Genomic DNA, 23,474 nt, shown 5'->3' on the forward strand with positions numbered 1-23,474 from the left:
TTTACTGCCCCACTTCTCTCCACAGAGATGCAATTGCTGAAATAAGAGCCATCTGCATTGAGGAGATCGGAATATGGATGAAAATGTACAGTGATGCCTTCCTCAATGACAGCTACTTAAAATATGTGGGGTGGACTATGCATGACAAGGTAAACTGCACAGAGCAAAAGGAGCAGAACCAAGAAGCAGAACTCCTTGGTTCTGGTTATTGATCTTTCTAGACTATGTTTGGATCTCTTAACTGTTTGAATTGGTCACTGCTTTCCTTATCATTCAGAAATACTGGCATTGCAAAATGCATATAAGCCAGATTTGAATGTTTTTAGAGAGTACATATAGATTTTTTAAAGAAACTTATTTGTAGGCAAATGGTCTTTTCTATTTGTTGCTGATGCAAACTTGTAGTTCATAGTGCTTAACTACTTCAAATTAATGCATGTCATCCCTATAGACTGGCAGTACTCTGTTTTGCCAAGTTACGAAACTCTAGCATTCTCATCTAGCTGCAGAAAGTATGGGGAAAGCCCCCTTTTGTGCTGGTTAGTGCCTCAAGCTGTTATTTACCAGCTACCACCTAGAGACTGTTCTCTGCTTGGAGGAGTCAATATAGTTTACAAATACTCCCTGACTCATTATTGAGTCAGCACATTGCCTCAGTTCTTGCATCGGAAACTTCCTGCTGTTGAATTTTAAGTGAAATAAATGAGGGATGCTCAGTCTTGTTGTGCTGTTCACAGGCTTGGTGTAAAAACCCAGTAACCTCTGGCAGTGGGGTGAGGTCATCTTTACCTTAGAGCATGTTCTCTGCTGAAGCAGATCTTGTATTTTGACAGGAATATTTCTCTCATTATCTACTTAGTAATTTTGACTGAGCAAGGTATGGTCATCAATGACAGAAATATCTTGAGTGTTTAGAAAGAATGAAACAGGTGTATTTTGATTTATGGAGATGGTAACTGCAGGAAGACCTTGGGGGTTTTTGTTGGTTTTTGTTCACTGCTTTGTTACAAACAAGGTTATATTCTTATGTCATTAACATGATTATTGGTAGTGTATTGTGACAGAATTTAATCTTTGTTCTTGAAATAATTCTGACTGTAAAAGAAACTTGTCTTGTATGACATGAAGATCACATTTGTATCCTATACTTGACTTTTAATTCAGTTCTTAATTTTATTTTAGCAAGGAGAAGTAAGACTCAAATGCCTAACTGCTTTGCAAGGGCTTTACTATAATAAGGAGCTTAATTCCAAATTGGAACTCTTCACTAGTCGGTTCAAGGTTAGTGTTGCTTCTTACTTTGAGTATATATGATTCTTTGCATTACATTTCTTTCCTCTTCAAAAATATTTTCTTTTGTGTTCTTAGGATAGAATTGTGTCTATGACTCTTGACAAAGAATATGATGTTGCAGTCCAAGCAATAAAATTACTCACTCTTGTTTTACAGTAAGTACATGTATGTTTCCTTATCTGACATACAACAAATACCAAAACTTAAGTGTTAGCTTTATGGATGAGGCCAGCAGCATGACACTTCAGATAATCTGAAGGCTGTAGAAATGTCTATGCATCTTACACTCAAAGAAAATGGAATTCCAAAAGTAATCTGTCTAGAACAGTGTTACTACTTATCTCCCACAGTTCAGTAGGTGTAAGGGCTAGGGACTTCGAATTCAGCCTCATAGTTAAAAACTATCATGGAGTGTTTGAAATGAAGAACACAGAATATATTGAACATGGCACAGTAGTTGAACTCTTGAGCATAACCTTCTAGCAAGAGCTCATACTTCATCAGTGTATTTTGTTCAGGAAGACTTAGGAACTAAGACTCTGGAGTTTTAGGATGATAAATTGAAGGAAAAGGTTTAGGTTCTCATTCATTCCATCTCCCTCATTAGAGCTCATACTTTGTTGACTCAGCCTTTTTGGTTTTTTCTTTCTTTCTTTCTTTCCTTCTTCCCATCCCTACCCCTAGGAGTAGTGAAGAAGTTCTGACTGCAGAAGACTGTGAAAATGTCTACCACCTGGTTTATTCAGCTCATCGGCCAGTAGCAGTTGCCGCAGGGGAATTTCTTTATAAAAAGTAAGATGGAGAAATTACAGTTAACTTCTTGATCCTGTAGATTTTTGTGCATCTGTGTGCATTAATACAATAATTCTTATTAGATTTAACCAAGAAAAGGAAAAAAAAATCATAAAGTAGCCTTAAGAAAGAGCATTACTGTATTTTCTAAACTGCTGTAGTTTTTCTAAATGGGAAATAGAAGTTTGGAAGGCTGCACTTTGAAAGTTTGTACCTTCAGGGAATATAATAAAAATGTTCTTATGTCTTCTCCTTTCCCATTCTTCCTGTGAAAAGTCTTAAAATGCTGATGTAGTTTGGGGCCTAAAACTCGGGCTTACATCATGAGTGTTTTCCCATTTGTAGTTCCTCCCCTGTGCCTGCCTTCCTCCCCATTGTCCCATGTGACCATTTCATAAAATATTTTTCATTTAAAAAATCCACTAAAAACGCAGCATTCAGGTGTGTAGGAGAACAAAATGGAGTTTCCACTTAATACTTTTCAGACCTCCTTCCAATATTTCTTAGCTGCTTTAAAGTCTCCTGTAGGGAGGTTCAGAAAATATTGTTTGCTGAGGAGGAGCATAGGACCTCAAGCACCTGCAGTAATCAGTGATGTTTGTAAAGCATTTTGTTATAATTGTACATCCCACTGGAAACAGTCAGTGGCATATCAACTCAGCATATATAAAATGCATATATGAAATTGTTCAAATGATACTTGTCCCAAATTACTTCCTTTCAAAGTAAATATGGAGCGAAGCAACAAGGTATTAGTGTGTAAAAACTCTGTATTTTGATGTGAATTGACTATGGTGAAGGTAGTGAAGAAGAAATTTGTCAAGAAATAATTTTTCTTTTAGGCTTTTCAGCCGCAGAGATGCTGAAGATGATGGAATACTGAAAAGGAGGGGAAGACAAAGTCCAAATGCGAATCTTGTGAAGACATTAGTGTTTTTCTTTCTGGAAAGTGAAGTAAGTTGGGTTTCAGGGATGTCCCTGTTTTTATGATGGGGGGGGGGAGGTTTGGTTGTTGTTGTAGTTCTAATTTTTGTCAGTTAAATTTTGTTGTTTTTTTTCCCCCCACTCATTGGTTAATAACCATGAATCTGTCCTGGTTTTCCTGTTGTTTGAGCAACCCGGGGGTCAAAAGACTGTTTTGTATGGTTGTTTATTCGAAGGATCTGTCAGTACATAGTATTGAGACAGGCTGTGAGTGCTGCTCTGATAAACATGGTGATGTATAAGTGTAAAGAAATTGTGATTTGATAGATCTAAAAGGGAAGAGAGAAAAAAAGCAAAAAACCCCACAATGCCTACCCACCTATACCCCAAGTTCCAACAGATCCTATAGCACTACTCCTTGCAGCTGTTGGTCTGGATTCATCTTTTCAAGTTAATTGGGGAAGACAATCTTCTGTTTAACCAGAGAGTTTGCAAAATTTGTTCTCTGTTTTTACCACAGGCAGGAGCCAAGTGGGAGAAATGCTCTGTATTATAGTTCTGTAATAATTTTCATTGCTGATAAAGTACTTAATGTGTTCTTATTTTAGTTGCATGAACATGCTGCTTATCTTGTGGACAGCATGTGGGACTGTGCAACAGACCTCTTGAAGGACTGGGAATGTATGAACAGTCTTCTGCTGGAGGAGCCTCTCAATGGAGAAGAACGTAAGAGATTTTTGTAGATCTTTGTTTATATTGCTGTGCAGTTTTTGTTAGGCTTGAAATAAGGGAAAAAGAGATGTTTACGTATATTTTCTGTGTTTCCATGACTATAAGAAGTCACCAATACCAATTATGAAACGTGAGGAAGTGTAGAAAGAGATCACCACCTGGTATGGAAGTGTTACACAAGAACAGTGGTTAGAAGAAAAGAGAAGGAATTAGCATGCAGTGTTGCCTTGGTGTTCCACAAGTTCAGGCTGCACTTTTGGCACAGAGAAACTAAGCTGCTTGTGAAACTGGTTAATTTATTGTTACAACTGCCATATGGAAAAATACCATAATTTCTTTGATGACAGTAGACCCAAACAAAACCCCTGGTATAATTCTGTAATTCATAGGTCCTAGTAAATGGACATCTGAAAAACAGAAAGCAGGTAATATAATTACAAAACGTAGTGTTTTTTCCATCCCATCCTATGACCCATCCAGTGATAGATATTCCCTCAATTTTTCAGTATTTTCTGATGTCATTTCATAAGGTACTTTCTCTGTCCCCTCTGTCACCCCCATCTCTGGAAATGAGCTGTTGGTCTACATGTCTCTCTTTTTGCCTTAAACGAAAGAAGCTGGAAAAAAACCCCAAAACTCAAACAAAAACCCCAGTATATCTCAATCCTTGTGAAAAATGAAAAATAAGTTGTATGTTAACATCTGTTTCTTAAATTTCAGCTTTAACAGACAGGCAGGAAAGCGCACTGATTGAAATCATGCTTTGTACCATTCGGCAAGCGGCTGAATGTCATCCTCCGGTGGGAAGAGGAACGGGGAAAAGGGTAGGAAGCAAAAAACCTGCTCATCTAGAGATGTGGGAATGGCTCTGTGGGGCCACTGTGGGAAGAAGGAGGAGACTGTAGGCTGTTGCTGCTGAAGGGACTGAGATGGGAGATTCAGCTTTGGTCTCTACATCTGACTACCCTGGCTGGTTTGCTTTTTCTGGACTTGGGCACGTGCTTAGTACTGTTCAAACTACTGCATTTGTTTGTACTATTAAAATAACAAAAATTGATTTTGAAAACAGTATTGGTTTGAAGGGAGGACTAGAATCAATGTTTAGGAAAAGCTAAAACTGTTTTCAGTGGGAAAGAACAAAATGAGGGACAGGAAAATACACCACATAGTCTCTTGAAAGAAGGCCAGTCCACCAGTTCTCTTCTGTGGTTGTATGGAGTTCAGACAGCCTCTTTCGTGGAGACATTAAGCAGTCTTCTCTCAATACTGGTGCAAATTTTGGTAAGAAACCCATTTAGGAGCAGGTTGAAAGCTTGTTTGAAAATAGGATTGACAAATTAATTGAGTAAATATTGTTTAAAATTGTAGGCTGAAGGGGTTCCCATTCTTACATTATCATTCCAGTCATGGTATTTTTTTGCAGGAAAGGTAAACCTTTTGTTCCAGGTTATCACTTCTGTTTTCAAGATAATCTTAATAGTGTTAGGACTGACTTTTAATTGCATTTTTGAATGCTGAATGTTAGTTTTTTCCTTTTTATTTTTTTTTAAATTGCACACTTTCCCGCTGCTTTACATTGATACATTACAGTGATTTTAGAGTTCCATATACCTAATCATTTCACTAATGATAATGAAACTTTGCACCAGAACTTCTAGCTGTAACATTCTCACAATATCAATGTTTTAGGTGCTGACAGCAAAGGAAAAGAAAACCCAGCTGGATGACAGGACAAAAATCACTGAGCTTTTTGCGGTGGCACTTCCTCAGTTGCTAGCAAAGGTAGGTTTAATTCCATTTCTTGCTGATGGATGATTGTTGAAATGTTTACAAGTATATTTCTGTAATTAACGATACAGCTTGCCACGAGTTTTGTATTTTTTCTTACTAATCCTTGTTTATATTTACTTGTTCTATAATGAATTGTGTTGTCCAAGACTTTTTCAACTAAACTTTCGTCCTTGCCAATTTTACAGTATTCTGTAGATGCTGAAAAAGTCACCAACTTGCTGCAGTTGCCACAGTACTTTGATTTGGAAATTTATACAACGGGGCGATTAGAAAAGGTACAGTAACATCCACACATAAACATTAAAGGAAAAGTCCCCGAATTTAGACATCATCACTGGAATTTCAATCACCATTTTAGGAGTGGTTTTTTGTGTAAAGGAGATTTTATTTATTGTAACCCTTACTGATAGTGTGACTTCAGTTTCAGCGTTGTGACTGGCTGCTCTTCTTAGAGATACTGAAAATATGAGTCTTCTAAGGCCTGTCTGGCCAGCTTTAACAGAAAATCTTCCAGTTAAATGAACTTAAATTGAGAACGTTTATTGCTGGGTTATGGTCATATTTGTGATAGCTGTCTGACAGATAAAGCTTGTAGAAACAACTCAGTAAGTTCTTTTTCTGTCACTGAAACTAGAAAACCACCATGATCATTGCATGAAAAAGAGGAAGCATACCAGATCACAAATGATGCAGTTACTGCTCTCATTTTATCTGCTAGGATGATGAAGCTGTTCTCATCTCTGTCTCATTGTCAGATGTGCTATTGCATTGTGAAGGAAGGAGCTGGAAAGCTCGTTAGAGTCAAAAAGTGATGAAATGTGTAGATGACAGCACAGCCAGCAGTGATCGAGCAGCAGTGAGCATCTCAGGTTGAGGGGAGGAATATATGAACAGCTGAAGTTGGCTTTAGTTGGTGGACAGTAGAGTGTTATGAAAGTAGAACTTCAATTGCACAGCCTTTAAGGCACACATAAACATGCATACATGTTTGTGTGAGTGGGAGGTAAATACTTCTGTGTTGTTCAGTTGTCACTGCAAATTCAAGTGTTTGATAAGACCATACCAACAATAGCAAATTTTTAATCACTTCTGTGATTTGGTCTTTGACAAGCTCCAACTTAATTTTTGATAGACCTAATTTCTCAGAAGCTTCACTGATTTTCTAGAAGGTGTTTGTGTTCTGTATCATAGTTACAAAAGTAATAAACAGAATTTACCTTTTAAAATTCTTTAAGGTTTATTAAAAATGCGTGTGTATATTTGCGTGTGTGTATATATATGTATATGAAAATAAGAATACATCTTTTTTTCTTTGTCTTCCTTGTAGCATTTGGATGCCTTACTGCGACAAATTCGGGATATTGTGGAGAAGCACACAGATATAGATGTTTTGGAAGCCTGTTCAAAAACCTACCATGCTCTCTGTAATGAAGAATTCACAATCTTTAACAGGGTTGACATTGCAAGAAGTCAGTTAATAGATGAATTGGCAGACAAGTTTAATCGACTTCTTGAGGACTTCCTGCAAGAGGTATTTTAATGTGCAAGATCACCTTTTCCTGCCCTTGTAAATATTTTCAGTAGTTTTTCTGTCTTTCTCTGCAAGTCAGAGCTAGGGATGGGAACTTCCCTCTGGTTTTCAAAACTCTTAAGTCAAGTGCAATAATACAACAGTGTCACTGCTGTGATAGTGTGAACACAGACTGTTCTTCTAGTGAGTCTTTAATTTTGGTCTCCTTTTGACAAGAGTCCTTTGGGAATTCGAGATAAGTTTCAGATAAACAATTAAATACATAAACTTTTTACTCTTAGCTTTTGAGGCTTACATCTTTGAGAGTTGTAGTATTGTAATTCCCCTAGGATTCTCCTCAGATGTACTACTGTTGCTAGTCTTGCCTGTGGTTGCATGTTGCTGTTGTTAAATATCAAAATCTCTAGAAAACACTCCCCCTCCCTTCCTGAATGCAAGCAGATGCAGTTAGCAGATCAGAAATAACTTTGTTCCCACACTGTGTTGATCTCAGAAGGTGAGAATCTTCTGATGGAGTATTTAACTTCACTATGTGGGATCTCTGACATTCAGACAAAATTTGTTTCTCCTTTTCATCTGTGGTGAGGAGCATAGGAAGTGTCTTTTTGACAGCTTCATTCTTAACATTTCTTAGATGCATGTAGTCTATCAGGCTCTCCTTTTTTCTCTTGCTTGTTGTCCTGAGCTAGAACTCCATTCTAGAAATCCTAAACAAGAAATGTGCCCATTTGTTTCCCTTTGTGATAAAAAGAAAGAATGAGAGGTAAAGCAAGGAAATGAGATGTCAGAAGTTGGCTTGAAGGAAAAAGGCAAATACTCTGGTGGAAGTGTTGAAATCCTTAGTTCTTTGATAGATTGTGCAACTACAGAATAGTAAAATTTGCATTATCTCTGCTAGACTAAGGAGCAGTTTCTTGACCTCAGATAGTTTATCTTACGTATAAATACTTTTTTGACTCTTTGATTTTTACTCTTTTTTCACTAAATGCAAGTTTGTCAGAGCTTATGGGAAGATTAGAACAAACCAGTTCCCTTACCTCACTCAAAGACTTTTTTCTGTGATTAAAGTAAGACTGAAGTAGTGACCTGTGGCCCGTCTAGTCCAGTGTCTTTTGTCTGACAGTGGCCTCTGCTGGATTCTTCAGAGAAAATAGAAGCACCTACATTATACATCGCATTTCACTAGCCCAGGCTTTTTCCTTTTTTTCTCCCTTCTCCTTCCTTGCTGCCCCCCTCCTCCTCTCTCTCCCTCAGCCGCTATTTTATAGAATCCTAGAATTGTCGAGGTTGGAAAAGACATTGAACATCATTGACTCCATTTCTAGATATGAACTGCTGGCTGCCCTGTCTCTCTCTCTTCTGAAAGCATATGTGACATGATGAATAATTTATCAATAATTTAGAATCAGGTCCGCACCCTCTCCTGCCCCCAGTTTGGGGGTGTGTGTGTTTCGTTTTATTAAGTTCCCCAGTTCACTGAGACTGCACTGCTTGAGATATCTCACTGTATGATTATTAAATAGGGGGAGGAACCTGATGAAGATGATGCATATCAAGTCTTGTCAACACTGAAGAGAATCACTGCTTTTCACAAGTAAGTTGGCTTCTGCACATGTCTGTCAAAGTTTGTGGTGGGGGGAGTTGTTTGTTTTTAATATGATGCATCTTACTTTTTAATGCAACTTCATGGCGTTGTTTTGGGGTTTTTTTTTATGTTTTGTATGTGTGTTGGTTTGGGTGGTGAGGTATTCAGTGGCTGGGTTTTTTAAACATAATTTTAAAAATGTAATTAATTAATTAGTTATTTTTGACCAGTTAAGCTTTTAGTAGTTGTTAACCTCAAATTGCAGGAATAGTATTAGTTAAATAATACTTATTGCTTCATTTCTAATGCTTCCAGTGCTCATGACCTATCAAGATGGGACTTGTTTGGCTGCAACTACAAGCTATTGAAAACTGGCATTGAAAATGGAGACATGCCAGAACAGGTCTGTAGTTAAAATGTGTTCTTTAGGCACAACAACAAATAGCTTTTTTTGTTGTCTTTTATTGGTCTTTGTCATCTAATGCTTTTTGTCCTTTTGATTTCAGATTGTTATTCATGCACTGCAGTGTACTCATTATGTAATCCTTTGGCAGCTAGCAAAAGTTACTGAAAGCAGTTCCACAAAGGTATGCCTTGTTGCAGTTGTATTAGTAAATAAACATTTGTACATAGCTGCAGTGTCAGCAAGTGAGAACTGTGATGGAATTAATTAAAACTAGGAATTTTCTTTATATTGATACCTACCTAGTCCTGCTTATTTAATAAGTTCTTCTGAATTAATAGTTTCAGTAGTCACATTCTTTACTTTTACAAGCCTAGTACTTCCATTAATTGTTTTTATTAAAATGTCAGTATTATGTTTAATTTGACTGAATTTTAAAATAATAGTAAATAAACATGATACCTGTCAGCCACAGTAACAATGCCAAGAAAGGGGTAGAATGGAAGTCACCAAACACAGAATAGTTAATCTTACTACTCTCAGGTAGTTGATTTGGATTTGTTTAGAAACCTTGTAGTATCAGTGACAAGTTGATGAGATCTAAGAATTTTTACACTATCATAGTATTCTTATTGCTCAGTGTGTCACAGTCCTACTTTATCCTTCATCAGTCTTGAATCTATTGTTAAATAGAGATGTGAAGATTAAGTTAAATTTCAGATTTTTTCAGGGAATGATGAGAGGCCCTGTTCTGGTTCTAAGTATAGTAATCTTGAAGGGCAAAGCTCTGGCAAATGTCATCTTTCTAATTTCACTTCTTGAAAAATCTTAGAGAAAGGATTAAGGTTTCCTGTATCAAGCATTGCTTGAAGAGGTTGATTAGGTGGTTCACTGTGTGAACTGCCAAACGAAAAAAGGCCTTTTTCAAAAGGCCTAGCTTGTTTAGAATGGAATTTGTAAGTGCTGAAACATCGTGAACTGCCAAACGAAAAAAGGCTTTTTTTAAAGGCCTAGCTTGTTTAGAATGGAATTTGTAAGTGCTGAAACATTTTAATGATTTCTCTATCTAAAATTAAAAAATGTAATCCCTGTAATCAAACATACTTTTTCTGCAGTTCCTGTAAGAAGAGTGCTTTTTTTACTGGAAATCTGTGCTGGAGTTGCACTTCATTATTGGAGTTACTGTTAACACACCTTTCTTTATGTCAGAGGGGAGACAAGTAAATTCTTCAGGTTTTTTAAACACTTTGATTATTATGCCTGTAATTAATACAGGGGAAAAAAAAAGTTGTTTATGACTGTCACAATTTACTAGGGAGAAAACAAAGAGAACTCATGACATTAATAGTGTATGAGTAATTAATAATCCATTATTACAATACTCTCATTTTAATGTGAGGATACATACATTTTTCCTTTAATTTTTTTAAATTTTATTTTAGGATGTTGTAGTTTGAGCTTCTGGTAGATGCAGGAGTGGAAAATCATGCTATGTAACTCATACTAATGATCTTATAACAGAGAACACCTGTATCAGATTACTGTGGTTTTCCCCTATCTGTTGAGACTTCTTTAGTCCAGTGAGTAATTATAGTCTGAAGGTGTTACAGATGAATATGAACCTCACCACTGGCTGGTTAGTTTACCCATCTGTGTTTTTAATGGCTTTTAACATTTCCAACCCCAAATACCTGATAAGAAGTGGCTGCACAGATTGTTGAGAGGCGGCGTAGGTGTGTGAAGGATTTGGAGGTTTTGTTACCTTATTCCTTAAAGGGTAAACAGCAGTCTTGAGGTTTTTGTAACTGTGATTCAAGATTTATCACAAGCCTAATGGCAGAAGATGAGCTAAATACTGACAAGTTAGTTTAGAAATGAAGATTAACCTAGCTGTTTTGCAGCAAAATGTAATTTGTAATACTTTCAGCAGGAATTAAAAGAACTTAATGGAAAAGTGGTCCCTTATTGAGATTATTTTCTGCTCCTACATAACAGGTTCTTTAGTTACTACTTTTTTTATAAAATAATATGATTTTCATCCCAACTGCCATCTATTTTGTGCTACACAGAATGACAAAATTAAGGAAATTGCTACTTGCTAATTTTATTAGTAATAGTGATGTTTTAGAATAATGTAGTGGACTTGAGTGTTACCACTAAGGTCTGTGGTGGAATGCTCTGTGAAAGTGAATGCACTGTATGGGACTATAAAATTGAAAAAGCAAAACTGTTACATGAAATCATTCTCTTTAAAGGAGGATCTTCTACGTCTAAAGAAGCAGATGAGAGTGTTCTGTCAAATCTGTCAACACTACCTGACCAATGTAAATACTGCTGTTAAGGAACAGGTTAGTGGCTGTTGTTACTTGGAGTCTTGTAATACTGTACTTTTAACACAGCTGAAAAATTCCTCTTGCTAATATTTTTGGCACTTGTGTGGGAACGTGATGTCCTGGCTGTTCAGGCTGCCCTTTGAGTGTCAGTGCCCATGGTACTTGTGTGCTTGTCCTCCTCATGTACATAGGATTTCAGAATCAATTTAAACTTGATTCTTTTGAGTAATTTTAGGCAGCATAATGTTTTATGCAAAGGAGCTTTTTGTTACTTTAAGTAATGACTCTGCAGGTGCTCTGTAGAAGCCTCTGGGTATAAGCTGAGTGAGAGTTCCATTTCAAACCTCTTGCTTACCATGTGCTAATGACCCACATCTCCTGTGGAGCTGTGGATTCATAGCCTCAAAACTGGCTAAGGATGGCAATTTATTTAAAAGGGTTTTTTTTGGTTTTTTTTGTTTTGTCTTTGAATGTATGCATGTGCAGCTTCTCTTCTTTCTCTGTGTTGCTTCATAACACAATATATTCCTCAGTTTTCCAGAGTCCCAAGAATTTGGGCATCTCAAAATCAGAAGATAAAAAACGACTACTTAAGATGAATGTGTACATGTTTATACGTGCACAAAGTAGTCACTGTAACCTAGGAGAGTTTATTGTTGGGAAATGGGAAATTTTTGGAGTCGCCTTTAGGAGCAGTCTCAAATTGCTCTGTTGGTGGTAATAGTGTTGTTCTGAGATGCTGTAGCAAGTGCTTGGAAGCCTCAGCAATGATACACTACTTGGAAAAGATGTGAGCAGTTTTATAGTTAGTCCCTCATACAGTTGCCCTATGTGGGGAGAGTTTTAGCTGGAAGTTCTTAAATGTTTCAGACATAAAAAATGTAGATATTGAGCTTGAGTGAGTAATTCATGACAGTTCAGGCAGGAGGAGACAGAAGTCCTGACTTTTTCGAAATGCTGGCATGAAGGTTTTGGGAGTTGTCCTTAGTTTTTGCTTCTGTTTCAAAAAGAAGAGGCACTGGGAAACACTTGTCCTGAGTTCTGAGGATAACAGAGTTAAAAAAAAAAATAAATTAAGCTGTAGAGGCTGAGTCTCTTCAGTCTGTGGGCAAATAGTTCTTTGGCTAGGACACTCATAGGACTTTGAGTTTCAGTGAAGAGCACAGGTTACTGATAGCAGAATTAATTCTAAGTAAATGCCTTTAACAATCTTTAAAATGCTAAAATGAAAGAAAATGAAGTATGTCTCTACAGGGGAAGGACCAGATTATCTTCTAGGTAGACAGTTTAATTAAAGATAAAGGAAGCCAGTAGCCTTTCTGCTGCTGAAGATAATAATAACCTGGTTAAAGTGGAAAATCTGGTCCACTGAGTCTCACAATTGCAGCTTTTGAAATTCTTGCTAGAACAAGAATATTCCTGGAGCTTAATAGGTATGTTCTGTGTCAAAGAGCTATCTAGTGTAATAGTCATAAGGTGTAGGGTGTGCAAGTGCTAGTTAAAAAAATTACTGAAGCTCTCTGAGAGGTCTCTCTAAGGCTGTATGACTCTCAGACTCTGGTGAGCACTCTAGAAACTGGAGCTGCCTAGTTACACAGGGCACCTGTCACATAGGTACAATGCTCCACTTCCTGTGGGTTCCACTTCCCTCCTCTAATCTCATGAAAGGATACAAGGGACATCAGAGAGAGGACATCACAACATGTGTTTTTTGTGACCAGGAATTAGTAATACTTTGAGGAGTTAGAGAACAGACCTGTTCATGGAGTACTTGGGAGATTAGAGCCAAAGAGAAGGTGCAGTGCTAAGGAGCTTGTTGCCTTGGTCTGCTAGTGTGAAGAACGTCAGTCTCTGTGTCTGTACAAAGACATTTAAACCTTCTGGAGCAGTGGAGTACAGACATTTAAATATGATATCAGATGTACTAGTTAGCCAGCAAAAGAAAAAGTTGGTTGCACTTATGATTTTTGGACATCAGGATTTAAAGGGATTGAATAATCTCAGCTGCTATATGCTAAACAAGCATGATTGAAACAATTTGAAGAAAAGACTTTAAAAAGGAGATTGTACTATGGTCAAAGTCCACAAAGTTCTCTAGTGACCTAATGAGTATCCATCAGGTTGAATTTGGGAGTTTCAAGCTTCTCATGTTTTAGTCTTGCAGTATTTTCACATTTAGTTTGGCATCATCTGTGCAGTGTTTTTATTTGGAGATCCTGTCTTGATACAGGAACTTGCTGTGTGAAGCTATGCACATTTTGACTTTAGTTGGCCTTTGTAGCTGTGTAGGGCTTCAGTGGCCTGTGTACACTGTTGAGATCTTGAGTATTTTGTCAATTGCAAATACATTATTCTAAACAAAATCCACTTTCCAAGCAAGTATTTATTAAGATTTCTTTTTAACAGGCTTTCACAATTCTGTGTGATGTGTTGATGATCTTCAGCCATCAGATTATGACAGGAGGACGTGACATGTTGGAGCCACTTGTTTACACTCCTGATTCTTCCTTGCAATCTGAACTACTCAGTTTTATTTTAGATCATGTCTTCATTGATCAGGATGATGATAATAATAGTGCGGGTTTGTACAAAACTTAAATTTCCTTTTTATTTTTTGTTTTCTAACTAATATCTCTGTTTCCTTGTGCATTTCTGGGTTTTCGTGGTGGTGGTATTTTGTTTTTGGGTTTTTTCTTGTTTGCCTCGTTGTTTTTTTGTTTTTATTTTGTTTTGTCATTGAGAGGTGTGCATGTGCACAGAGGTAGGTGTGGCTTTTGAATGTCAGCAGCTGATTAAAGGATTTTCTGTATTGGGAACATGTAGGATAATTGCAATAAAGGTTTGGTTAAATAGGCTCAAATATTTATCTCTGTATCAGGGTAACAGACATGTCAGTGGACAGTGAAGTGCATTGCCATCAGAACTGAGATCTGATTTTCTGAATCATGACCACTAGCCCATATCACTTTTATATATAAATGTTTAAACATAGAGTCTTTAAACCTGACAATATTCCTGTTCTGAACTCTTTCTAGATGGACAGCAGGATGATGAAGCCAGCAAAATTGAAGCGTTGCACAAAAGAAGAAACCTGCTTGCAGCTTTCTGTAAGCTCATTGTGTACACTGTGGTGGAAATGAACACAGCCGCGGACATTTTCAAGCAATACATGAAGGTAAATTTGAAGCTTAGTAGTGGTACTTCATAAAACTACTAGAATACAGTAGTTGTGGGATTTTTAACTATTACTTGTTTTTTACCTTATAAGATATCTGGTTCAAAATGTGAAGAATTCAATACTCCAGAGTTGTAGGCCCCTTTTTATATGTAGGGAGAAAAATTACTGAGATGAGATTTACAGTTCAGTGTTGTGTGTGGGGGGGACCAAGGAGGGAAACTAATTATTTTAATGTTGTTTTTACTAGTTTTGTTTTCTTGTTCTGATTGATGGTGTATTTTTAATTCACTTACTAGTTTAGTAGGCCTTTTGAGGATGTTCTTCCCAAGATCAACTCCATAATGTCTAGTCTCATCCAATAATTTAAGTTTAAACTTTGTAGAAGAGAAGTAAAATTTGAGTCCCCTCTCCCCATTATCTTTATATCTGTTTCAATCTTACTTAAATATAAAAACCTCTCCTGGCTCATGGGATTCACAGCTGCACACTAATATGAGTTCTCATTTTGTGAACATGATAAAGCTTTGCTCCTTGGTGATTACCTTAAAAACTTAAAATTTCAGCAGCCTGCTTTTATCTGTCTTGAGTGCCCTACATAGATTTTGATTCTCCAAAGAACTAATTGGGTCTTTCTTAAACCTGAAATACTTAAAAAACTGAACAGACAGCTGTCTTTGTTGGACAAATTATGCCTGTGATGCTGTCTGTAAGTGCATCCTTTCAGCAGAGAAAATAAAACTCCCCACCAGAGTTACAGGAGTTAGTAAAAAGATTAGATTCTAATCTTGTACCCTGAAGGGGTGAACACGTGCTGTTAACAAATATGTCATGACCTTGAAGATAAATAGGTCATTCTGCCTCTAAAGTAATACTCACTGCAAGAATGAAAAGTGGGTTTATTCTTTTTGCATTTAGGTTTTTTTTTAAATTATTATTCTGGAGGTGGTTTAGGGTGTAATTTTGGTGTAATCATGAACATGTTGGGGTTTTTTTCCTTTAGGTAATGTTTGATTTTTCTTTTTAAAAGAGCATATCCTAGATTTTGTTTTCAGAAGAATTCAGTAGTTGCAATGTTTTCAACTAACATTGACAGTTAACCTTTTTGTTTGTTTTTCCTAGTATTACAATGACTATGGTGATATTATTAAAGAAACAATGAGTAAAACAAGACAGATAGACAAAATCCAGTGTGCTAAAACACTTATTCTTAGTTTGCAGCAGGTAAGAGTTTACAGTACTTTTATGCATGAAATCCCATACTGTAGATGATGTCCTGTTGTTTAGTAACTAGTTTGAGATATTGATGAAATTTTTATGGGCACTAGGGATAAGTAGGTCTAAACTGAAACACATTTTCTGCAACTGTGTGAAAAACTGGCAGAAGTCTGCCTATACTTAACAAATATTGTACCACAAAAAATGTAGGAGAGGTCAATAAGTACAAAATGAATGTAACTCTATGAAACCTTCACAACTCTAAAACCATAGTTTAAGTAAAGTATTCAGATATATGTTGTAATATGGCCAGTTTACATGTTTGTGAGCAGATAAATGCTTCCTGCCTGTGTGGTAGGGGGTTGGGGTTTTTTTTGTGGGGGGTTTTGTTTTGTTGTTTTGGGTTTTTTAAACTATTCTGAGGATTAATTTGAAGTTTTAGTAATTTCCTAATGTTTAGTAGAGACTTCACACATTTGACAATAAAACTTAATGCTCTCTTCAGTAAAGTTTGTTAGTGTGGACACCTGATGAATTCAGTTAAAGTTAGCATTTGATGCATCTGCTCACATAAACCATCTGCATGGATTTTATTCACAGGCTCAGAACAGTAGAGATATATATCTCCAAAACACTAATCCAACATAGATTACTGCTGTCCATGAAAGGAAAATCTACCCAGATATAGTTTCTCTATCCCTGGTTTTTGACCAAAGGTTATAAAGCTACATAGTGACTGTGGATCTGGATATTGAGCCTGGTGAAGGCCAAATGGAAATAGTCCTTTTTAAATTAAGGACTGGTTTAGCAGTATGGATATTGCCAAAACAAGGGAGAATGAGGCCTTTCGTTTTGATGGCAGCGTGACTCTTAAGTGGCTGGTAGAACTGCAGTGTAAAATATGTAACTAAAGACTCTTTATTTTTTGTAATACAAAAGAGTAAAGGGTGTGTTAGACATAATTTAAAAAATATTATTGAAGTGAATTATAGTTGAATTCAGTAGGATTGAGAAAGGATTGATCAAAGAAAAGACAAGACTGAAGTTCAGAGTATTTGGCTTTGACAACTATTGATAAGTACTTAAAAATCTCATAATCAGTGACAGAATTTCTGGTGTCTTTGGCAATTTCCCTGAACACATTTCCATTTTAGAGTTTCTTCTTTATACTTGTATTTTGAGAAGAACAAAAAAAAAATTGGGAACTAGTAGTTTGACAAAGTATTTTAGGAAAGACCAGGTGAAGATCACCCCATTTATTTCTTCTCTGTTGGTGTATGTAATTAGGGAATCCTACTAATTTTTTGTATTCTTGACTTTAGAACACCTTGATTTAGTGAAGCACTGAAATCTGTCATCCACTATGTCTGCAGTTTGAGCGCTTGATCAGTGCATTTCAAAGTTTATCTCTGGGGTGTAGGCTCTTCCAGAGTAGCCCTGACCTTGCTGTCCAGAATGTCTCTGTTTGTCTCTTGGTGTTGTCACATTAGTAGTGGGGGGGAAAAAGCTGTGAAACATACTCTTAAACTGAAACTTATCTCTGTGTATCGCTCCAAACTTTGGCATAATCTTTTAATACAAAAAAAATTCCCTTTTTATTCCATGCAGCTCTTCAATGAAATGATTCAAGAAAATGGTTATAATTTTGACAGATCATCACCAACATTCAGTGGCATAAAGGAACTTGCTCGACGTTTTGCTTTAACATTTGGATTGGATCAGTTGAAAACAAGAGAAGCTATTGCTATGTTACACAAGTAATTGTGTGCTTTGTATTACTTCCATTTTTGTAAACACTTCTTGACTAACATAAGATAATCTCCTTAGTCTTTGAAAATGAGTTTGTTAATACTAAGTGCATCCACCCTAGAGATGATATAGCCCATTTATTAATTAGGGGATGACTGCAGTTTTGTCTCTGAGTGAAACCTAAATGTTTAATGTTGTTGGTGTTCTCCAGCTTCGTTGTATAAGCGTGTAAATGATAGCAGTGTCAATGCTATAATGAAAAAGCCTTTTGAATGTCTTGTCAATAACAATAAGAACAGATCCACTTCATTGTCAGTGGTGGTCATGTTGGCCTCATGCAGAAAACCTGCAATGCAAGGTAGAAATTCCACGACAGAAAGTGTGTCCAGGTTCAAGTAATAACTAGTGTTCACTTTCTTGCTGGAATGTGGAAACATGGAATTATTGCTTTCTTGACATAAAGGAAAGGGGTGTGATTTTGGTAGCTCACAGTGCTCTGAACTTCTGTTTGTTCTTTTTCTGATGTAATTTTTTATTTCTTCTTAGGGATGGCATAGAATTTGCTTTTAAGGAGCCTAATCCACAAGGTGAGAGCCACCCACCATTAAATTTGGCATTTCTCGATATTCTCAGTGAGTTCTCCTCGAAACTTCTCAGACAAGACAAAAGAACAGTGTAAGTATTTTAATATTCTTAGTATTTTTAATGATAAGCACAAAAGACATGCATCAGAATAAATGTTTGTGTATTGTATTCATCTAAAGTGGAATCCTTGACACATGAAGGTAAGTTTACACTAATGTAGTCAAGTGTACTCACAGAAGGTAAGTTGTATTTATCGTCGTTGTTTTTCTTTTTATGGTGGATAAACAGAAATTGTGTTCCAGATTTGCTGTTGTCAGGACTTTGTGTTAACTAGATGAGGAACATGGGCTGATAATTTCAGTAGCTACTTATCTTGACATGGTAACATTTTGTTACAGATTTTTTGTATCTATATTTCTCATTTCATTTAAAGGTATGTTTACTTGGAGAAGTTCATGACCTTTCAGATGTCTCTGCGAAGAGAAGATGTGTGGCTTCCTCTCATGTCCTACCGAAACTCTTTGTTAGCCGGTGGGGATGATGATACCATGTCAGTGATCAGTGGAATCAGTAGTCGAGGATCTACAGTAAGAAATAAGAAGACAAAGCCAGCAACAGGCAAGCGGAAAGTACCCGAAGGTAGAACTTCTCTCATCTTAAAATTTTCTAGAATAGATATTCATATAAACTGCACATACTGTTCCATATTTTTTTAGTGTGGCTATATTGGTATGCCTTTATGTATTTTTTCAGAACAGGTAGCCTGTGATCATGTGTGTGTCTTAATGGGAAAAGTATTCATTTGATTCACAAAAGAAGATAATTGTTCCATATTTTTTTAGTGTGGCAACACTAAAAGAATTAGTATGCCTTTATGTATTTTTTCAGAACAGGTAGCCTGTGATCATGTGTGTGTCTTAATGGGAAAAGTATTCATTTGATTCACAAAAGAAGATAAGGGCACTATACAGTGTTGAGTCATACAATAGAAAAGTATAGAAATGCTCCAGCCAGTGATTATAAATCCAGGGCCTTTGAGGCACATGTAAGACTTTATGGCAAAAAGTAAAGCAATTGATTCTAGGTATCACGCATTCAGTTTGTGTTTCAGCATTCCCTTTTAGACTAGTTTGAAAAAAACTTCATGGATGTTCTTCCTGTGTTTGCTTCCAGCTGAAGAAAGCAGCAGTAGTGACAGTATGTGGCTGAACAGGGAGCAGTCAATGCACACACCAGTCATGATGCAGACACCTCAGCTCACCTCCACGATAATGAGGGAGCCCAAGAGATTGCGACCCGACGAGAACTACATGGGTGTCTATCCTATGCAGCCCGAGCACCACCAACCGCCGCTCGACTACAAGTACGTACACCAGTAGGTCTGCTTGTGTTAGTGTCCATACACAAAACCAGTACATGTTTAAAATAGAATAATGGTCTTTTTAAGCACGCAAGTAACGTGGATGTTGGCTCAAAGGCAACAGGAAGAAGCCGCGCGACAACAACAGGAGAGGGCAGCGATGAACTACGTCAAGCTGAGAAGCAACTTGCAACACGCCATGTGAGTGGAGTGGAATGCTCCTTCAGTGGGTCAGGGAGGGGAGGGTTTGTAATTGCAGTGGTAACGCCTGTATCTTTTAAGAGGAACACATCTTCTAAGTTTAAAAGTTCTCTGCATTCTTAAGGGCAGTGTGGTTCTACAGAAAGAAAGTACACATTTCAGACAAAAACCATGGGCATGGTTGAGAGCGTTGTTGAGGGCTCATATTGTTGAGGGCTCATGGTTGAGGGCTCATGTATTGAGGAGCTTTACATCTTTCCCCTACTTTTGATTATTTCCAGTACTTCATGTAACATAGTTTCATGGGTGGCTTTTTTTTAATACAGTGACACCAATTAGTATAATTAGAATGACTCCTTAGTTTCCTCATAAGATCTGATGTTTCATGTAGAATTTATGAGGAGAGAGGATGAAGGACCGTGTGGGAGTATTTGTAGTGGTTTTATACATCTACGTTATTTCAAAGGCGTTCTTCCTGGCCTTATCATAAGGCAGAAACAATTTTTCTTTAAGTGGCAAAACTTTAGTTCTTTCTCACTTGAGTGTAAATTAGATATGGAGTAGATCTGCTTACCAGTTCTCACACCCTCTCAGAATACCCATTTAGCAATGTACCACAGTTGTCTAAACTGACCTTTCTTGGGCATTCTCCCACGCTCTCTTAGTATTTTCTGGTTAAATACCAGCTTTCTTTAGTAGTAGTTGTGCATTCATTTCATTACTTCATTTCTGTTTTATCTAATGGAATTATCATTTGTTGAGAGTCCCTTACTGAGCATTAGCTTTTTAAATAGATAGAAGTTAACCTGATTTAGTGCTAAACAGCATTGCTTTTCATTTCAGTCGACGTGGCACAAGTCTAATGGAAGATGATGAAGAGCCAATTGTTGAAGATGTGATGATGTCATCAGAAGGGCGGATTGAAGATCTTAATGAAGGCATGGATTTTGATACCATGGACATAGACCTAGTAAGAAATTTACTTCTCTTTTAGTGGTCTTGGGATTTGTCGTTTCGCTTTTAAAGTAGGATATTTGAATTAAATTTTTCTTTTAATAAAATCATTTTGGTTGCTTTCTGCATTGCTAAAGGGCTGTGCTGTTGTCTGTATACAAGAGCCATCTGCTCCAACTGCCATACAAAAAACAACACTTTCTGCCATAACTAATAACATTTATCCCTTGTGAATTCTTACCCCTTGAGAGTTCAACTTCACTGACTACAGTGTAAAACCTCTGTTTTTCTGGTGAAATTGCACTTAACCTGTTTGTTTGTTTGCTTTCTAAAGCCACCGTCAAAGAACAGGAGAGAACGAACGGAACTAAAACCAGATTTCTTTGACCCTGCTTCAATCATGGATGAATCGGTAGGTTAACTTACATAAGGGGAAAGTAATGGAAATCAGTCTTAAGGTTGCCATACTCTCTTTACTGCAGATTTTAAATGGAAAGAATGCAATCATCAGGTTGTCATTGTTAGCTTATTTTGACAGACTGGTACAGTAATTCAGCTCCATACATGCTAGGATAGTCAGTGTTTCTTGCAATTTTACGGGATTTTTGTTCCTTATATCTATATATAGCTATGTAAAAGTTAAAAGCCTATGATTCTGAGCAGGAAACACATTTGTTATGGAAAAGACTCTAGCAGAGGCTGATAGCAGAGCATTAGAAAATGAAGAAATGTGCATACACGTATTAAAGGCAAGTTTCCTGTTCTGCTGAGCTTAGTTCAGTGACTCTGATGTCATTACCAAATGTCAGCATTAGATGGTTTGCATTTTGTGGTTTTTTTTTTAATTGGCATATTTACTTTTGTGCATAAGTAAGATAATGGAGAAAATAAGAGATAATACAGATATCTGTTTATAGAGATGAGAGGTATTTTTTCTTTCCATATAAAGTTTTAGGTCCAAAACATCCGAAGTCTGTAGTTTCTGCTTGCAGTTGCCCTTTTATCCGACTTGATAAATCTGCAGTCTCTATTCTCTTTTAAAAATCTGCATGAGGGATTCCTTCTGTCTTGAACCACTTGTAAAGTATGCAGCCATTTTTGACCTTGGGTAGCTGGTACAAAATTGCACTGGAAATAACAAGCTGCAACAAGCCAGCAGAGGACAGTACAACAAGGCTTCCTGGGAATCTTGGACAGCTTGGTGGAATTTGGAAGATGGTTATGTATTTTTTTACAGTATTGTTGCAGCGTGAACCTGTTCTTGTTCATGGGAGAAAGAAGTCCGAAATACTGTTATAATTGCAAATCCATATATTTTGTACCAGTAGGGCTTTGCTTTAGTAATAATGAATCAGTTAGGTTGTGCGTCTGGCTGTTGTGTGTTCTTTTCCTGAATTAACACCAAGAAAATCTCTCGCCTGTTCTCTGACATTCTGTTTTACAATAGTTCTTCCCCTCCTCTTCTCGATTTTTCCTGGACTGATCTGTGAAGTACCAGTCACTTTTTAGTCTGACAATGCTGAACCTTGGCCTTCTCCAGGTTGCATTTAACTGGTTTGAGCACCCTTTTAGCTTTGCAGCTCTCCTTGGCTGGGGCCGCTCTAGCAGGTCGAGGTTCCTCGCGGCCCGCGGGCGCAGTGCGCGGGAGCGGCCGCGCGGGGGCAGCCGCCGGCAGCGCAGCGCGGGCGGGGCCGGGCGGGAGACGGGCCAGGGAAACGCGGCAGCCAGAGGCCAGCCTAGCAGGCAGCGTTCCGTGACAAATAATCATTGCATAAATGCAGGAATTCTCAGAATAAAGTTAACTTGCTTTATTCGTATAAGTTATTTCAGGGGTCCCTTATTCTTGGAGCTATTGCACGTGTTTTTAATAGGTGTAGACATAATAAAGCTGTTTAATTTATTCAGATGCACATGGCTTATGACTAGACCTCTAGTCAGATGTGCCCAGTTATTGCTGGCACCAGAGGCAGTTCTGTCTGTGTGCTCTGTTGTAGGAGGCACCCAAAGTGAATTTAATTCAAAGAACAGTAAAAATTTGTTTCTAAACAGATAAATATGAACAGCAGTGTTAAGGTTCATAAAAACTTGGTCTGTTTTGGCTCTTGCTGATTTTATAAAGCCTTACAAAAGCTAGGACAGTCTCAAAATCTGGATCTCCTGGGGTTTTTTTGGCACATCAGTGGTCATACGTACTTCCATTGACATAGAAAGCTGTATGGCTTGTTGTCACGTGGGAAGTGGAAGCTGATTGTTTGTTTCAGGAAACTTTTCCTTTCCCTAGTTACACAATCTCCTGAAGTACAGTTGTTTGATTTTACCTGATGATAGTTTGATTTTTCACTGTCTTCCTGACAGAGTGAATACATTTCCTAGGAAATGTTAAATTTGTGTCCTGGTTGGCTGATGTGGGATGGCCTGTGGTTTCTGTGATCACAGACACAGATCACAGAGCAGCAGCCAGTGTTTGGAGTGTTTTCTCCCAGGTTTAGTAGCTGGTAATAACACATTTGATTTCAGGTTAGTGCCAATAGAATGTCAAAGAAGTCTGAGTTAGGCACCTAACTAAAAATTCTTTCGAGATTATTACCTAAAACAATTAAAACACAGGCTTTATTCCTACTGGATCTAGTTAATTTCAAGTGTGAGAAAAATATTTCTAATGAATGAGGAGCCCTTTTCATATTATTATCTAAATCAGAAAGAAGTGTGGTTAATCTGGTTTGGAAGAAAAATAAACTTAATAATGCCTTAACATATCTTGAAGTGTCTTAATCTTAAATTATATATAAATTGCTTTGTTATTTGTTAAATGTGTATTAGACTACAAATTGACACCATTTCTAACTTT

At 37.2% G+C, this 23,474-nt stretch overlaps 1 protein-coding gene across 5 annotated transcripts in view; it reads left to right on the forward strand.

Moving 5' to 3' along the window:
* Positions 1-23,474, forward strand: part of STAG2 (stromal antigen 2) — a 74,272-nt gene that overhangs the window by 48,877 nt on the left and 1,921 nt on the right. For 2 of the 5 annotated variants that reach the window (XM_041485442.1, XM_041485441.1), the window contains 24 exons: positions 26-149; positions 1,183-1,281; positions 1,369-1,448; positions 1,978-2,085; positions 2,928-3,039; positions 3,618-3,735; positions 4,462-4,565; positions 5,431-5,523; positions 5,718-5,807; positions 6,860-7,063; positions 8,587-8,657; positions 8,964-9,051; positions 9,155-9,235; positions 11,307-11,399; positions 13,791-13,965; positions 14,420-14,559; positions 15,682-15,783; positions 17,386-17,534; positions 18,073-18,201; positions 18,545-18,750; positions 19,285-19,474; positions 19,559-19,672; positions 20,516-20,642; positions 20,961-21,038. In XM_041485442.1, coding sequence (XP_041341376.1) covers positions 26-149; positions 1,183-1,281; positions 1,369-1,448; positions 1,978-2,085; positions 2,928-3,039; positions 3,618-3,735; positions 4,462-4,565; positions 5,431-5,523; positions 5,718-5,807; positions 6,860-7,063; positions 8,587-8,657; positions 8,964-9,051; positions 9,155-9,235; positions 11,307-11,399; positions 13,791-13,965; positions 14,420-14,559; positions 15,682-15,783; positions 17,386-17,534; positions 18,073-18,201; positions 18,545-18,750; positions 19,285-19,474; positions 19,559-19,672; positions 20,516-20,642; positions 20,961-21,038 — 2,875 coding nt within the window. Of the gene's footprint in view, positions 1-25; positions 150-1,182; positions 1,282-1,368; positions 1,449-1,977; positions 2,086-2,927; positions 3,040-3,617; positions 3,736-4,461; positions 4,566-5,430; positions 5,524-5,717; positions 5,808-6,859; positions 7,064-8,586; positions 8,658-8,963; positions 9,052-9,154; positions 9,236-11,306; positions 11,400-13,790; positions 13,966-14,419; positions 14,560-15,681; positions 15,784-17,385; positions 17,535-18,072; positions 18,202-18,544; positions 18,751-19,284; positions 19,475-19,558; positions 19,673-20,515; positions 20,643-20,960; positions 21,039-21,575; positions 23,470-23,474 lie in introns of those variants that run through there. The other 3 variants (XM_041485444.1, XM_041485445.1, XM_041485446.1) reach the window with 3 other exon arrangements.

The sequence above is a fragment of the Pyrgilauda ruficollis genome, unplaced genomic scaffold, assembly GCF_017590135.1.
Source record: "Pyrgilauda ruficollis isolate IOZ18807 unplaced genomic scaffold, ASM1759013v1 scaffold7, whole genome shotgun sequence".
NCBI lineage: Eukaryota > Metazoa > Chordata > Aves > Passeriformes > Passeridae > Pyrgilauda > Pyrgilauda ruficollis.